Source organism: Embiotoca jacksoni, unplaced genomic scaffold, assembly GCF_022577435.1.
Source record: "Embiotoca jacksoni isolate LCO1_2020_lvr unplaced genomic scaffold, fEmbJac1.0.p SCAF_36, whole genome shotgun sequence".
NCBI lineage: Eukaryota > Metazoa > Chordata > Actinopteri > Embiotocidae > Embiotoca > Embiotoca jacksoni.
The window spans coordinates 615,568-632,185 of NW_027185388.1; the positions used below are offsets into that span (position 1 = coordinate 615,568).

Genomic DNA, 16,618 nt, shown 5'->3' on the forward strand with positions numbered 1-16,618 from the left:
AAAAACAAACCGTCTGACCTACGGACATTATTAACCGTTTCAGCCGGTCAGTAAATCATCAGAATAATCTGCAGGTGTTTCTTTATCGATGAATGTTTGAAGATGAGAAATGATGACGCTTTTTTTGAAAACTATTTTTTTTTACATTCAAACACCAGAATTTCGATCGATTAATCGAAAATAAGCGACGATTACAATGAAATATTTTTTTTATTTTCCTTTCATTTCTACCACGACAAACCGACCTCTCCTCCCACTGACCACGAGGACGTCAGACAGCCTGTCACGGTACGCAACCCGAATGTTTCATTTCAGGTTTGACATCCAGCTGTTGATCCTCTGCTTTCTGAAGATGCTCCACCCTCACCTTGGACTCACATACAGAACCAATAATTCAGCACCAGTAACCGACAAAAAAAAAAAACACTGATCTTCTTCTCATTTCGTTTACGTGAAGCGGTTCAGGCGGCCGACAAGCGGCTGTAAACTTTGCCTGCAGCTCAGGAAGGACGACGGCTGAAAATTGCTTCACCTCTCCCACAACCTGCGGCGCTGCTCGAAAATCCGGCCCTCTGGCCAGAAGGTGCTCCGTGCTCAACACAGACAGCTTTATCCTCAAATCAGTTCGGCTGCTCGGGCTGGAGATAAATTCCCCATCGCTACCCCCCCCCCCCCTCTCCTTTCTCCAGCCTACCCTGGGGGTCACAGTCTCCCTCCACAACTTAAGCAAGTAAAAGCTAAATCTACGTCCATTTGTAGACCTCTTTTTTTTTTTTTTTAACTTGCGGTCACGATGTAATGGCTTAAATAGTGACAGGGGAGAATAAGAGCACTGATTCTGGTCTATAAATTAAAAAAATTCAGCTTTATAATAATGTGAGGAAATGTGCAGAAGACAGACTCATCTTTAAATCTGACAATTTAATTGAAGAAGTGTCTACCCTCGCCTTTGTACTCTCTCTCTCTCTCTCACACACACACACTAAAACGAGGCATGAGACAGAGACCTGGTTCTCCTGGGGGGGGGGGGGGGGGGGGGGGGGGGGGGGGTAGCCTCTGAAACCTCTGAGGATTCGCGCGTAGGTGCCGGCGATGCTTAAGTGGACATAATGAATCACTTACGCTGCTGTTCTGCCCGGACCAGTGCACCATAGCCTGGTTGTGAGACGAGTCCCCGGTCAGGGCGAACGTCGAGCTGTTAAGTTTTAGCTCCTCCTGCCTCGGACCGGCGGCTCTCCGCTCCTCTCCGTTCCAGCGCAATTCGGAGCGCGTCACTCTGCGCGCAGCCGCCGAGCCGGCGCCATCTCCCGGGTGTTGATGCTGGACTGAACCGGGGCGTGTGACTTTCTCAGCATCGCTGCTCCTCCTGGCGCGCTTTCCGCCGCGGCTGGTCTTCTGATGACCACTCGCGCTCCGGACATCAGAAACTTTCATCTTCGCGAACTCGCTCTCTCCGATCTCATTTCGCGCGCGCAGGTCGTCTGTATTCCGTTTCAGCCTCGGCTCCGCGTATTCCGCCCCGTCTCGAGCGCATTCGGCGGACCCAGCCGCGCGCCGGAGCCGCCGACTTTCGCCGCTCGCAGCCCCGGCTCTCCCCGTCCCGTCTCCGGTCCCCAAAACTTCCCCCTTTAACCCTGTTGCGGCTTCGCGCGCGTCCAATTTCAGCAGTAATTCCCGTGCGCGCCACTTATTTCCAGGCTGGCATGACCTGCAAGTTATCTCAGCCCTGGCGACGTGAAAGAAGCAGAGCATCGTCACCAAAAGCCCAAAACAACGCGCTCTTTGCCACTTCGGGCAGAATATGACCTCCCTCTCCATGGCTGGCGGCGGGGAAGGGATGCTGCGGATGCTGGAAGTCCTTTCCCACCACTCTCCTTCTCTGCCTTTCTCTCGGGCTGAGAAGAGGAACTGCTGCTCGGCTGCTGAAAAGGAGGAACTGCTGCAAGTTGTGGCGCTGCCCAAATGCAGTGTTGTAAAAAAAAAAAAAGAAAAAAAAAGTGCGGCTCAGCCCAAGTGGTCCAAGTTGAAGGATTTGATCAAATGAAGCCCCGCGCGCACGAGAGGGAGGGGGGGAGGAGGAGCTGAGGATCCAGACCGGAGAGATGGAGGATAAATGTTGCGACTGTCTTTCTCCATATTTGTTATTTCCCACCATATGGTCGACAGTAATTAAAGCAGTCACTAATACAGCCATTTTGGTCTGCTGCATTTTTTTTTAATTTTTTTTTATTTCTCCTCACAGACACAGAATCTATTTCTGCTATTTTTATTTTTTTTTTGTCATCTCCATCCTCTCTCCAGGGGAACAAAATCTTCTTAATTTAGCTAATGAAACGGAATTATTTTACCTCTGATGAACCTGTTTAGGTCCAAGCCTTTAAGTAAGTCTCAACAGGGGCTTGTGGTAATTGGAACATATTAATATGTTTCCAATTAGGTGACAGAGTCAGGGATGACAGGTTGCATGACTTATTAAACAGCAATAAAGTATTTAACAGCCCACACAGGAAACGGGGAGGGGGGGGGGGGGTTTCTTTCTTTCTTATTTTTTTTTTTTTTTTTTTTTTTACACAACGCATCTCTGTCTACGTGTATTTATTTATTTATTTTGCAACTGATCTTGCATCCCTACATGATGCCATATGCATTCCTTGTGTGTACGGGTCCAGCTGAGGTGAGGAGAGGGGGGAGAGAGAGAGAGAGGGGCGGGGAGGGGGGGGAGGGGGGTGAGCTACCTGGACCGAGTCATGAATAATTAAACACTGAGCGAGGAAAATAAACATCATGTAGTTTTAGTCAAACAAGCGGCGCCGAGTGTCTCCGTCGGCAGAGATGAGTGTAAATGGTGGTGGTGGTGGTGGTGGTGGGGGGAGGGGGGGAGGGTTCAGCTCTCCGAGTCTGAACAGCGGAGGTTATAGTGATTGCTGATGAGCACTTAGTCGCACAAGGGGACATACATACAAATGGTCACAACAGCTGGCTTGCTTTCTCCTTCACAGCGAGAAGATGCTGCTGCTGCCGCGAGGGAGTAACGGCGAGCAGATTGTGCCTGGAGAGGTGATTAATTTCACCACACGGAGAAAAAAAAAAAAAATAACTACGGGCCATAGCAGCAAATTGAGATTAAAGAGTGAAGGGCTGATTGAATCGGAGCCAAGCCACAGCGAGGAGGACGTTTTGAACTCCCGCGTCCCGTTTCAGACCAACGTTTTCCTCCGCGCCACGTGTTGCATCGTTCAGGGGACTAAAACACGCGGTCATACGTCGGTGTATAACGACCCATCTGCGGTGATTACAGCTCAGTATGCTGGCACACGCACCTGTTGTAAAGATTTCCTGACAGTAAATCCACCTCCTCTCGGTTTTCCCACCTTTTTTCAGCTGTACCTGAATCTTAAATCAGGTTTATTTAAATTGCCTTTATGTGTAATTTCCAGTGATTTTTAAACTGTATAAAGACAGGATTCTTAATCAAGACGAATGAATTAAATAAAAAAAATTTAAGAAAAACAAAAAACTTTTTGTTGTTTGTTGATTAGTTGGATCAGATGGAAGTTAGCAGAAACAACTTTGGCAATTTCCTGTCACATCAGTGTTTATAGGCTCATTAAAGCTAAATTGAGCCCCATGAATAACATTCCATGTAGCTCATTAGGAAGGACAGCAGACAGCGCTAGTCTCGCAGATGCTGTGATTATGTCGCGTTTTATAAATAAACCTGAATTGTGAGGACGCGTTGCCGCGGCGCTCTCCATGGTGCTGATGCTGAGGGTTTTTTTTTTTTTTTTTTTTGTGTTGTTGTTGTTGTTGTTGTTGTTTTGGGTTGTTTTTTTTAACAGTGAGGTTTGCTCTCCGCGCCGCTCCAGCTGTTCCACATCAGGGAGGAAGGTCACGTCCACGTGAGACGAGTCCTCAGCTCTCAGTTTTACTTCCAGAGATTAGCGCCTCCCGGCCGGGTTGGAAAGTAACGATGCCGGTCGGTCGGACATTTTTATGTTCATCGATCTCGACAATGCAAATGTTTTAGTGGCTTTAAATGAACCGGAAATGATCCAGTTTATTAGCAGGTTGTGATCTTTCCTCAACTGTAATAATACCACAGCATCCACGGTTGTGCTACTTATAGTTTATACCCTCCATTAGTTGTTTTTTTTAGTGCCCTTTAACTCACCTCTCTAATCTGACTTTTCTGGGTCAGAATCACCGTCACAGCTCTGATTGTTGTTGTTGTTGTTGTTGTTGTTGGTGCCGTGGAGTGAAAGCTGCTAACTGAAGTTTAGAAAGCTTTATTGATTGTTTTTTGTTGTTGTCCTCCAACAGAAACAACCATATAGGTCGTTTTTGTTCTGACCCTCGGACTTCGACATCTAGTATTTACTTAATTTCTCACCTCGGTTAGGTTACGTCTATAAGATTAGGATGTGGCATAGAACAATGGATCGTAGTCATGGTTACAAGAATAAACATGACATTAAAACTACAGTTTAGGACTCTTACATATAAATGAACGACAGTTTTTTGCCAAAAGAGTGCTGATTGAGCTTGTCAGATGAATCTCTTCTGCTCAAAACGTACTTTTTGAGGCCAAATATCTAATTAATGACGGGATTATTTTCCGATTGGCCGCCAGAAAACTAATAAGAAGGAGGGATTTTAGCGAACGATATACCGTTATGACTTTTGGAAAAAACTGATTGACTTTGTATTTTATGAGAGAAGTTGAATGGGAGTCTATGGAGCCAGAGGCTTTTTGGAGCCAACCCCTAGTGGCACTTGGTGGTATTGCAGTTGATGGTACTTCTGTATTGGCTTTATTTTTCAGACCTCGAAGCCAAGTCCAATTTATACTCAGTTTATGGTTATAAAAAGCTGCTTGCACAAACAACCTATGAAAGTTTATTTTGTGATCGCAGGACAGTCTCGTTCTTTAAGTTTTTTACAGAAAAACTCCAAATGTTGGTAATAATGTTGACCGACAAAAAAAAAAAAATCGAGTAACTGCAGTACAGAAAGCTCAAACTACGTTCAAGGTAATTAAGAAACAGTGTCGCTATTACACAGTTTGTCCACTAGAGGAGGCTGACGAGGTAAAACACTTCCCACATCGCGCATCTAATGGATCCATCTTTTTATTGTACACTTGAGCTACGTTTTCGCTTTATGTTTTAAAACTCTGAGCTCATAGATTGTTCTTAACCTCCCCAAATATCAATCTGAAAAATGATTTATCGTTATTAATCGTACCAGTGATTTTCTTTTTTCCCGCACTTCCAAGTTCACCCTCTGCGTGTTTTTTTTTTTTTTTTTTGTAATGTGGATGAAATGACCCTTTAAATTACCCTCCCTTCTCAGTTTTTTGGGACCCATCCTCCACAGACTTGTCCTGGCAGAGGCGTTAAAGATGATGAGTGCTGCCTTTCTTCATGGCACACAGCATTAAGCAGACATATTGTACTGGATTAATGGTGCAGCAACGGACAGGGCCCACACGGCTCCCCGACACTTATCAACCGCTTCTCTGGTAGTGTGTGTGTGTGTGTGTGTGTGTGTGTGTGTGTGTGTGTGTGTGTTTTGTCTGTCTCTTCTGGTAACCGTCTCACACCACATCATCTACCGTCCCCGTCTGGACTCACCATCCATTCACAAGGAATCGATGCGCTGCCAATAGCACAAATGGATTTTTGAGGATGTTGCAGGAGGCGACACGCCGGCCTGAGCTGTCTGATTTGTACGGAGCGCCTCGGCCTGTGAATACACAACGAGGTGGTAGAAGCATTCGGCAATCAGGAGGAAAAGTGTTCTTGTATGCTAACGAGGTTGAGAGAACATGCACAAACTTAACATGGTAACGCGAGCTTGATTGAAAAACCTTAAAGCTATCCCGAGACGCAAACGGCATCTAAAAGCGCAGAGTCCAGACGGAAAGTATTTGAACAGGTTTAGCTCTTCAGGCTCTGAGTTTCAGCGCATTCAAGCTGAAATGAAATAATGAACGGAGCAGGTTTAAAGACAGGAACAGACTTATTTTGGTGAAGCGGTGGGACCACAGATTGTATATGAAGGTGTTCGTAGCTTTCGGGTCTGAAAAATGACGGCCGATGCGGAAGTGCCTTAAGCTGCAATACCAGCGGGTGCCACCAGAGGTCAGCTCCGAAAAGACTCCGGCTCCGTAGACTCCCATTCAAATCAAAATTGGTTGTTAGCTAAAGTCACTCCTTCATATTAGTTGTCTGGTGGTCCATCTGAAAATAATCCCGTCGTTGGTTAAAAAATAAGCCTTCAAAAGTTGTGTTTTTAGGGGGCGTATCTGTTTGATTGACAGTCCTTTGGTGCAGTCAGGTTACGGCTAGCGGTGGGCGGGACCTAGTATCGCCAAGTTTCCAGTCAGATCGAGTCAGATCCACCGCTCCCCCCACACACGCAGCTCGTCCAAATATGGTCACTTCCTGCTCCAACCAAGCCAAAAGATGGCGCCGGCCAAAATCCCAACTCAAGGCTTCGTAAACGGACGTTAACAAACCAACGGGCGACGTCACTGCTGGTTGCCGCTCGGGTGGGAACGTGCTGTTTTCACTTTTTGACCTTTTCATGCCGTCCAGCCAAACACCGAGAAAAGGAGCTCTTGTTCTCCGTGCTGGCCGAGAGGTAGCATGTGTGGTACACGTCGGCACAAACAATCCCCCGATTGTAGTATGAATAGAAGTACTTGCGATTCTTACAGTCTGAGCTGAACTTGCATGCCTGCGCCACACGTTTACTGACATTTTAAAAACTTATATTGCAGTCTGAAGCTCATCTAAGTTGCCCCCCCCCCCCCCCCCCCCCAAACTCACAGTTCTCGTATGACTTTTTTCATTTGATTTCAGCCGTTCGATCGGACTGTGACACCGACTCATAAAGTCTCTTTCTCCAACTTTTACAACATTGTTCGCCCTCCCTTGCTCCGCTCCCCGGGTTACGCTCGGCCCAGTAAAAGCTTCAGTGCATTATTACAAACAAAAGTTGAACTCGGTGGAACAAACAAGGATGTCCTTTTTTTTTTTTTTTTTGCCCGAGCCAAAACATTCCTGTTTTCTAACAAGAGAGCTGGAGACAAAAGACTGGCCAATAAAAGTAAAAGCAAAGCTTTCGTTTTTTTTTTTAGTCAAGCAATCAGGAGTTGAAAAGAGGAAGGAAGTCCAAAGAGAAGCCAAAGCGAGGAAGAAGAGGGGTGGGGGACGTGGGGGTTAGGAGAAGGGGGGGGGGGGAGATTAAGTAAATGGCTCTTTTATATTCCCTGTGTTCAACTGAAATGGAAATTTACTCGAGATAAATAAGCTTCCCAGTAACACGCACTTTATTGGTATTCATCCACAGCAGAGAGCAGACGGGAGGTCAGGAGCAATCAGTTTGCCGTGAGCTCATGAAGAGGGGAGCACCATCCGAGTTCATCATCTTTCAATTTCCAACACTTTTTTGGCATGTTTGTGTCTCAGCCTGCCATTAATTGCAAAACCGTCCAACCGCGGCAACAGGAAGTTTGTGAGATATAGCCCGTCGTTCAGGAGGCAAAACTAAGACCACTGGTTAGTTAGGATCCCAGACTGTTTATAAAAGTGGACGAAGCTTCCGGGTCTGAAAAATGAGGCAGACGCTGAAAGCGTCTTAAGCTGCGATACCACCGAGTGCCACTAGAGGTTGGTTCCAAAAGGCCTCCATTGACTCCCATTCAACTTCTCTCATAAGATTCTCAGTCAATAGAATTTCTCCAGGAGTTATCTCGGCGTTGTTAGCTGAAGTCGCTCCTTCTTATTAGTTTCCAGACGGTCCATCTGCAAATAATCTCGTCATTAATACGAAAATAAGCTTCAAAAAGCTGTTTTTTTTTTTTCCCCCCGTTTCCATTTCAAGCATTACATTTCACAGCGTCCCAAATTGGCCCGAGCCAAAAAAAAAAACACAAAAAAAACACAGCTCTGCCCCGTATCATCAGGCTGTTTGAAAAAAAAAGCAGGAATGGAATAATCCATTTCAAGATGGTGGTGAAGTCCCCAAACTGACGGCCGCGAGGGATCGTGGGTAATGGCTGGAAGCTAAAGTAAGACCGTCATCTCGGGAAACACGAGCCTCCGCGACCTTGACGGCGTGTGAATACCCAACGAGAAGCTCTTCACCCCCGTCCGACACCGGGAATCCAAAAGTTGGCTTTCGTCTCCGCGGAGGGCTACTGCCACTTATTCATTCCGCTCACAGTGAACTTTATCTCAGAGCACTTTATGCCCCGGTGCCCAGTGTTTCCACAGGGGGCCAAGTCTCACTTCTTATTGCACTCTCTTTAATTCACTTAGCGCAAATATATATATATATATAAAAAATAAAAAAAGCCACAAATGGATGTTTTCCTGTAATATACCTCATAGGCCCAATGAAGCGACTCACTGTGTCTTGTTGAAAGTGTAATTGTCAGCGAACAACGGAGGAAGACAGACGGAGGCATCCCATGCCCCCCCCCCCCTCCTCCACCCCCCTGCACAGTGGCTTCATTCATACTGTTTGGGTAATGTGCATATTTTCACACACAAAGCCAGCACTCACTTTTTCAAGATTCTTCTTCATGCCTTCCAAGAACCCAGTCCACCCCCCCACCCCTTCCCCCACCCCTCCTCTCCCCCCTCACGTTTCGAAATCCTGCAGGGGTGAAACGACTCTTCCATAAAGTGCTGGTGATTGAACACATAATCAGCTGCGCGCTTCTGACATTCAGAGCAGAAAACTCGAAACCACCTGCTGTTTATTCACCGTTTTTTTTTTTTTTTTTTTTTTTTTTATTCAGCTCCAGATGAGCCGTTAGCTTCCATTCATCCGGGCCGGTCCCCTGTCTTGTTCGGTACCTCGTGAAGAATAGAGGCACGCACTCCGGTATCGGCGTCGACCTTGAGAGGGAGGCGGGGGGGGGGGGGGGGGACTTTTGAAAAGGCAGGTAAAGAGGGGAGAAAAAGATCCCCGTCTGAATCCATCTGAACGGCCCACATGAGTGACTGCTTTTAAAAGCTTTCCTACTGGAGCTGAAATATTAATATTTGCTGCTCAGGAACATTAGCAGTATCCTTGGAGTGAGGCAACAATAATTATTAATGAATCTAATTTTCAGGCCACTCTGCTGGATGTTCAAAGTGCCTGCGACCTTCAGAAGGAAGGCGAAGCGCAGCGCTGCATGCTTTCTATCCGGAGTCAGTAGACTAGAAATGAACAATCTGTTACGATTCTCTTATTGCAGTCGGAGCTCATCTCGCTGATTTGTTTACCTCGGCGGTTGTGCTGGAGATGACTTATTCATGAACGTGTGGAAAAGCCACGTCACTTCAGAAGATGCCGCAATTTTGTATAAATAGACTGATCAGGCTTGTTTTTTTGTTATCGGTGCTTGAGGCGAGGGGCATCGTTTCAAAACAGCCACTTCTCGCGGAGGAACGCTGAGTAAACATGAGGTCCTTGACGAATACAACAAAAAGTCCATGCGAGATTCACGAATGGCTTCAGAACGACCAGAGACTTTTAAATCAAAGGCTGAACTACATCACAGTGACAATGAATCCACTGTTTTGTGGAAACGAAACAATTGATGAACAGCGGCCTCTGTGGCATAAAGTGGTAATTACAGGATGAAAGGGCACTCAGACTGTTTATAAAAACGGACGTAGTTTCCGGGTGTGAAAAGTGAAGGTCGATGCAGAAGTGCTTTAAAAGTGCAATACCACTGAGGGCCAGTAGGGGCTGGCTGCAAAAAAAAAAAAAAAACCCTGTGGCTTCAAAAGACTCGCGTTCAAAAAGCATCAACTTCTCTCACGAAATAAAAAGACAATAAATAGATATGAGGCCTCAAAAGAGAGCGATGTTTGGGGACGGGGTCTGGTTTGATTGACAGGTTTGGCCCAAAAAAAAACAGAGATGGAGGCTTCCTTTAAACCAATCGAAATGTTTATGCTGACAAAACAACAAACTCCACAGAGAGTTATAACCAAACTTTACAGTTCCCGACCACTGGACTGCGTTTTTAGCCTTTATTACCTTGTTTTGGTGGCTTCCCCCTCAGCGCTCACATCAACCCCCGTTTTATGTCACAGCATGGAGCTCTTCTGCTCACAGAAGGGCAGACAAAGTTACAGCAGTTAAGCTGGTGAGCTAAATGTTTTTGAGACCAAAACAGAAAAAAAACAACAAAAAAAACAAAGTTGAGTAAATATGGACGTCCATTTGTCGGTTCACAACACTTTCACCATAATGCCGCCAGTTACAGAATGTCTCCGTGATCCTCTGCACCGCACCGAAGATCAATAAATGCGAGTTTAAAGGATAAGTTCGGCGTTAAATCTATATTTTATAGCTGTCGATAAATCCCACGAGGAGACATAAGGCTGCGACGCACGTCCGTCGGAGCCCATCTGTTTTTCCATCTGAAGCCGGCTGTGTAATTTCGTCAAATAGCTGAGCAGCGTAGTTTCAGTCGAACGGCAGTTAAACAGCGTGTTTTTACTTCTTGTTTCAAAAACAACAACAACACATTTTTATCCGTCTAAAACAGAATAAGACGAAAACGACAAAGCCCGCAAACTAACACTTTCATGAGTCACAGAAAGTTTGGTAACACTCAGCGACTGAAACTAAGAAAACCTGAAAGGTCGTTCTACTTCTAAACAACGTGGATATGCAAAATGTACTTACAAAAAATAAAATAAACATCTGACGAGCACACGATGGGCCAATTAAAAGATTATGTAACGTTTTAGGTTTTTTTTAGGTTTTTAAGGCTTTGCATACTTTCACAATTTGTCTTTTTTTTTTATCTACGGTATTTATTATACATGCCAGTGATATATTTAGTATTTATTATCTTGGTTCGTCTTAAATTCTTTTGTTCTTTCTGTCCTGGAGCAGACGTGAGTGAGTGAGTGAGTGAAGCGTCACAATTTCCCTGTGAGGGTTAAATAATAAAGTATTTCTGATGCTAAAAAAAACAAAAACAGGTGGAGTAAATTTTCACCGACTCGTTCTTCAGCGAAAAACGACGGATTGAAAACGGCTAAATTAACTTCTTTTTTTCTTTTTTTTGTCGACGCTGATATTGAAGACATGCACGCGCTATTATTTTATTTTTTTTCAACTGAAGCGGCGCAGCTTTAACGCGACGTATCGTAAATCTGATTGGTTGAAGGCTTTGAATGCTCCTAAAAAAATCGGCATCCTTGGCAGAAAAAAACCGGATTATTTTATCTCCGGGGATGAAATCGCCCGCCGCGCCGCCGACGCGCACCTCCATGCAAATAAGTACATCTGTAATTTGACCTCGCGTCTGAGTGGAGCCGCCGGCCTGAGAGGGTAATTGCGAGAGGAGCCGCGCTAATGATGTCTTTAAGTTTCAGCGCCCTCCGCCGCGCCGTCAACTTTGACCCGAGGAATAGTTTGCGAACGCTACGGTTGTGAAAAGTTCAATTAAGCTGTAATTTGAGGCAGCGACCGCGTGAATAATTGCACGGCGGCGGGCGGTCTTCTCGTTTGAGTTTCGGCGCGCCTAATAAGCAGTCTGTCTCGCTCCTCGGCATCTATTAGCGTCTGTTCCCTGATGCGAGATGTCGCTGAATAATGACAAGGAAAGAGGCAGCAGAATCAGGCTGTTTTTTTTGTTTTTTTTTTATGATTTACGTCTGGAGACTTCAAAGTTCAGAGAACGATAACGATGAACCGTTGTTTGTGTGCGTTTAAAACGGGCGGTCGGATTAGAGAAGAAAACCTCCTGCTCGGGATTCACATTCGTTGTTTTGCATCTGCTTGTTTATTGTGATTTACTTTGCGCGGTCGCTTCTGGCTAAACAGCTCGGACACGAGGTCCCCGGCTCTTGTTGAACATCAGAGACGCGTTCTCAGTAGGAAAAAAAACAAAAAAAACAAACACAACGTCCTCCATCTTTGCTGGATCTGATACAGCGGGTACGGAAAGTATTCAGACCCCTTTAAATTTTTCACGCTTTGTTTCATTGCAGCCATTTGCTAAAATCAAAAAAGTTCATTTTATTTCTCATTAATGTACACTCAGCACCCCATCTTGACAGAAAAAAACAGAAATGTACAAATTTGTGCAAATTTATTAAAAAAGAAAAACTGAAATATCACATGGTCATAAGTATTCAGACCCTTTGCTGTGACACTCATATTTAACTCACATGCTGTCCATTTCTTCTGATCCTCCTTGAGATGGTTCTACTCCTTCATTGGAGTCCAGCTGTGTTTAATTAAACTGATTGGACTTGATTAGGAAAGGCACACACCTGTCCATATAAGACCTTACAGCTCACAGTGCATGTCAGAGCAAATGAGAATCATGAGGTCGAAGGAACTGTCCAAGGAGCTCAGAGACAGAATTGTGGCAAGGCACAGATCTGGCCAAGGTTACAAAATAATTTCTGCAGCACTCAAGGTTCCTAAGAGCACAGTGGCCTCCATAATCCTTAAATGGAAGAAGTTTGGGACGACCAGAACTCTTCCTAGACCTGGCCGTCCAGCTAAACTGAGCAATCGTGGGAGAAGAGCCTTGGTGAGAGAGGTAAAGAAGAACCCAAAGATCACTGTGGCTGAGCTCCAGAGATGCAGTAGGGAGATGGGAGAAAGTTCCACAAAGTCAACTATCACTGCAGCCCTCCACCAGTCGGAGCTTTATGGCAGAGTGGCCCGACGGAAGCCTCTCCTCAGTGCAAGACATATGAAAGCCCGCATAGAGTTTGCCAAAAAAAACACATGAAGGACTCCCAGACTATGAGAAATAAGATTCTCTGGTCTGATGAGACCAAGATTGAACTTTTTGGCATTAATTCTAAGCGGTATGTGTGGAGAAAACCAGGCACTGCTCATCACCTGCCCAATACAATCCCAACAGTGAAACATGGTGGTGGCAGCATCATGCTATGGGGGTGTTTTTCAGCTGCAGGGACAGGACGACTGGTTGCAATTGAAGGAAAGATGGATGCGGCCAAGTACAGAGATATCCTGGAAGAAAACCTCTTCCAGAGTGCTCTGGACCTCAGACTGGGCCGAAGGTTCACCTTCCAACAAGACAATGACCCTAAGCACACAGCTAAATTAACAAAGGAGTGGCTTCGGAACAACTCTGTGACCATTCTTGACTGGCCCAGCCAGAGCCCTGACCTAAACCCAATTGAGCATCTCTGGAGAGACCTGAAAATGGCTGTCCACCAACGTTCACCATCCAACCTGACGGAACTGGAGAGGATCCCCAAATCCAGGTGTGAAAAGCTTGTTGCATCATTCCCAAGAAGACTCATGGCTGTACGAGCTCACAAGGGTGCTTCTACTCAATACTGAGCAAAGGGTCTGAATACTTATGACCATGTGATATTTCAGTTTTTCTTTTTTAATAAATTTGCACAAATTTCTACATTTCTGTTTTTTTCTGTCAAGATGGGGTGCTGAGTGTACATTAATGAGAAATAAAATGAACTTTTTTGATTTCAGCAAATGGCTGCAATGAAACAAAGAGTGAAAAATGTAAAGGGGTCTGAATACTTTCCGTACCCACTGTATGTTAGTCATAATCAGTGGAAGTAAAGCTGCACTGGATGTCAGGACATCTGTTCTATTTCTTTAGCTTCGTCAACTCGCACGAAAAGAAAAAAAAAAAAAAGGTGCAAATAAGATTGTTCGGGAAAAGCGTGTGTTGTCCCGTGAAGTAGAATCAATTGTTTTCAATCACCAAAATGGCACAAGCCATTACCGCCGCCCCCCCCCCCCCCTCCCCTCCAGAACCACGCGCAAACAAATCACTCCCAACACTGGCGACAATTACCGAGCGCGCCCCGGATTGCTTTCGCTCCGGTCGCATAAATAACGTGCTCGTTTCTGAGAGAGAGAGGCTCGCGGTAAACTACGCCAATAACACGCTGAGTAATTCAGTCCGCCATGCATATTTATGACTAGCTAGACGCCCTGTCGCCCCCCCCCCCACCACCACCACCACCACCACTCCCCTCGCTGGATTTATCGGGGAGAGTTGTGGTTTTGGCGGCGGCTCCGCTCCCGCAATCTACGGCTTTATAAAAGGGCCTTTAGCGAGCAAAACAGTCAATCTGTCATTCCCGTCGGGGCGGGATATACGCCGGCGGAGCGGCCGCGCGGTCGGGCGATCGCGTCTTTCGGCGAGGCCGAAGCCGGGTGATAATTCTCGGGGCCGATCGGTTTAAAAAGTACTGAGCTCTACGTGGAGTTTTCTTTCGCGTCTTGACGGCATTTATGAGCCTTTTGCGGCAATAATCACGCCGAACTCCCCGTGGAGCCTGTTTGCGGGACGGTGGAGGAAGAAGAAAGTCAACAACTCTTATTTTGAAATGAATTCGAGTGAAACCGGTGACCTTTATTTGAATAAATGCGGGCAAACAACAGGGAACGTTTCCTGGAAATGTTTGCGGGCGGACCTCCGACACAGATGCTCTTAAAATAACTGCACCGATGTTGATACGTCGGTGCACTTAAATATTAAATATGAAGCAACTGAGCCCAGTTTACGAGTGCTCATCTTTCATCCCGGTCTGCTGCTGGATGTTTTCTGAGTACGTCTGAGCTGAAAAATGATGAAAATGACATGAAACGAGCCGCGCACACACACACACACACACACACGCACACACACACACACACACACACACACACACACACACACACACACACACACACACACACACACACACACACACACGCACACACACGCATGCACACACACACACGCGCGCACACACACACACGCGCACACGCACACACACACGCACACACACGCATGCACACACACACACGCACGCACACACACACTTCATATTCATCAGGAAACGGTCCAGTCATGAAGAGATTTGAACGGGTCGGACATCAACGAGAGCCATTGTTTAAATGGAAAAAGCCCCGCGCCACGTTTCGGGTCTCTTCGTGGCTGAGAAACGGCAAATTAATCAAAGATCTGATGAGCTGGAAAAAAAAAAAAAAAAAAAAAAAAATCCACCGTCGAAAGCAGGTTTTCTTTTCTTCGTCTTTCGAATTGATGAAGAGGTGCTATTACGGCGGAGTAATTAAAGCGACGCCGCGGTCGGGACGCTGTTCGACGGCGCGGCTGTGACACGGGGGCGAGGCGGGGCCACCCGGCGTTTAACAAACAGGCCGCATCGCGATGCGGGTCGGGGGGAGCGGGGGGGGTGGGGAGATGGGGGTGGGATACCCCGGAGGCGTCGTTAATGCGATGGCATTTACCACTCGTGGCTCGGCGGCTGGATCAGAGCGAGAAGTGCAGTGTCGGCTAAGTTTCCTCTTTTTTCCAAACCCTCTCCGTGACACAGCGGGAAGAAAAAAAAAAAAAAAAAAAAAAAAAAACAACAGGAAAAAAGAGCTGCTCAAAGGTCACCGTCTAATTAGACGCCTCGCGGTTGTTATTGGACCACTTGTTATGCTGATTGAAGCAGCGGCGATATGACGAGTTCTCTCCGTGTTTTTTTTTGTTTGGTTTTTTTTTTTTTTTTTTTTTTCGTCCGATGCGAGGAGACTTTAAAGACTTTCAGGTGACGGACTTTGCTGACTGCAGCGCCGCGCTTCGCATTCGATTCTGCAGTTAAACACTTTTTGCAACTGCCTGTGTGGAAAAAAAAAAAAAAAAAAAGTGCAGAGTGTCTCCAACCTACTGACCACAGGAGCGAGAAAGTTTGTTCAAAGACCCCGTCCCACCCCCGTCCCCCCGTCCTCCTCCCCTCCTCGTCTAAAGTCGTGCACTAAAGGTTTTAGAGTTAGAAACCTACTTTTCAGGCGCTTTAAACATTTTTCTAATGATTGACGCATTCATTTCTACAGTAGCGCTTTAATGTCGGCCAAGGTCACGCTGTACGGATGGATTTGTCGTCATTTTCGTTCCTTTCTTTCAGAAACTGGACGCCTGTTTTTAAAGGACGTCTAAACTGCGGTCCACTTACGTTCTTCGCTACTTCACTTCACGCGAGTAGTCGAACGAGGCGCGATCAAAATCAGAAGAAAAAAAAAAAAAAAAGCCCGTAGGCGCATTACCGCCACCTTCTGACGGGAGTGACGCATTACAACCGGGCGGCGGTAAAACCGGGGGGGGGGGAGATAAGGAAGAAGGACAGTCGCGTCGCCTAAATGATTTCTTATGTTTCAACGGCTATTTGAACATCGCAAATTCACGATCTCCGCCACGCACTGAATTTGCCGACGTTTTTTTTTTCTGTTTCCCAAAAGAAGCTCGTCGCTCCCTCCGCTGGCGACTAAGCGAAGCTTTTCGGCGGTCTGCGTTCTTTAAGTACAAGCAGCAAACCGACGCGCGTTTGGAGAGTCTGAGCACGTAAACCATCCGTCGGCTGGATTTCGTCATCGATAATGAGGATTTCACGTGTCATCATTTTGCTTCCTGAGCTTCGTCTAAACACAACCTCCTCTAATAAACCCCTTTATTTTGAAACGCCTCGCTGGTTTTCATAAGTCCTCCCATGCTACATGCCCATTATATAATCCGCTGTGAAATCATTCATTACGCGCTCAGTTAACATTCAACAGCAGACAGATGCATCGGCACAAACAGCAGTGT

At 46.1% G+C, this 16,618-nt stretch overlaps 1 protein-coding gene across 5 annotated transcripts in view; it reads right to left on the reverse strand.

Moving 5' to 3' along the window:
* The window catches only part of LOC138208243 (VPS10 domain-containing receptor SorCS1-like), a 143,530-nt gene extending 141,612 nt beyond the window's left edge, over nt 1-1,918 (reverse strand). For all 5 annotated transcript variants that reach the window (XM_069165997.1, XM_069165996.1, XM_069165998.1 and 2 more), the window contains exon 1: nt 1,123-1,918. In XM_069165997.1, the coding sequence (XP_069022098.1) occupies nt 1,123-1,818 (696 nt within the window). In that variant the 5' untranslated portion in view covers nt 1,819-1,918. The remainder of the gene's footprint in view (nt 1-1,122) is intronic.
* Between the last annotated feature and the right edge of the window lie 14,700 nt (nt 1,919-16,618).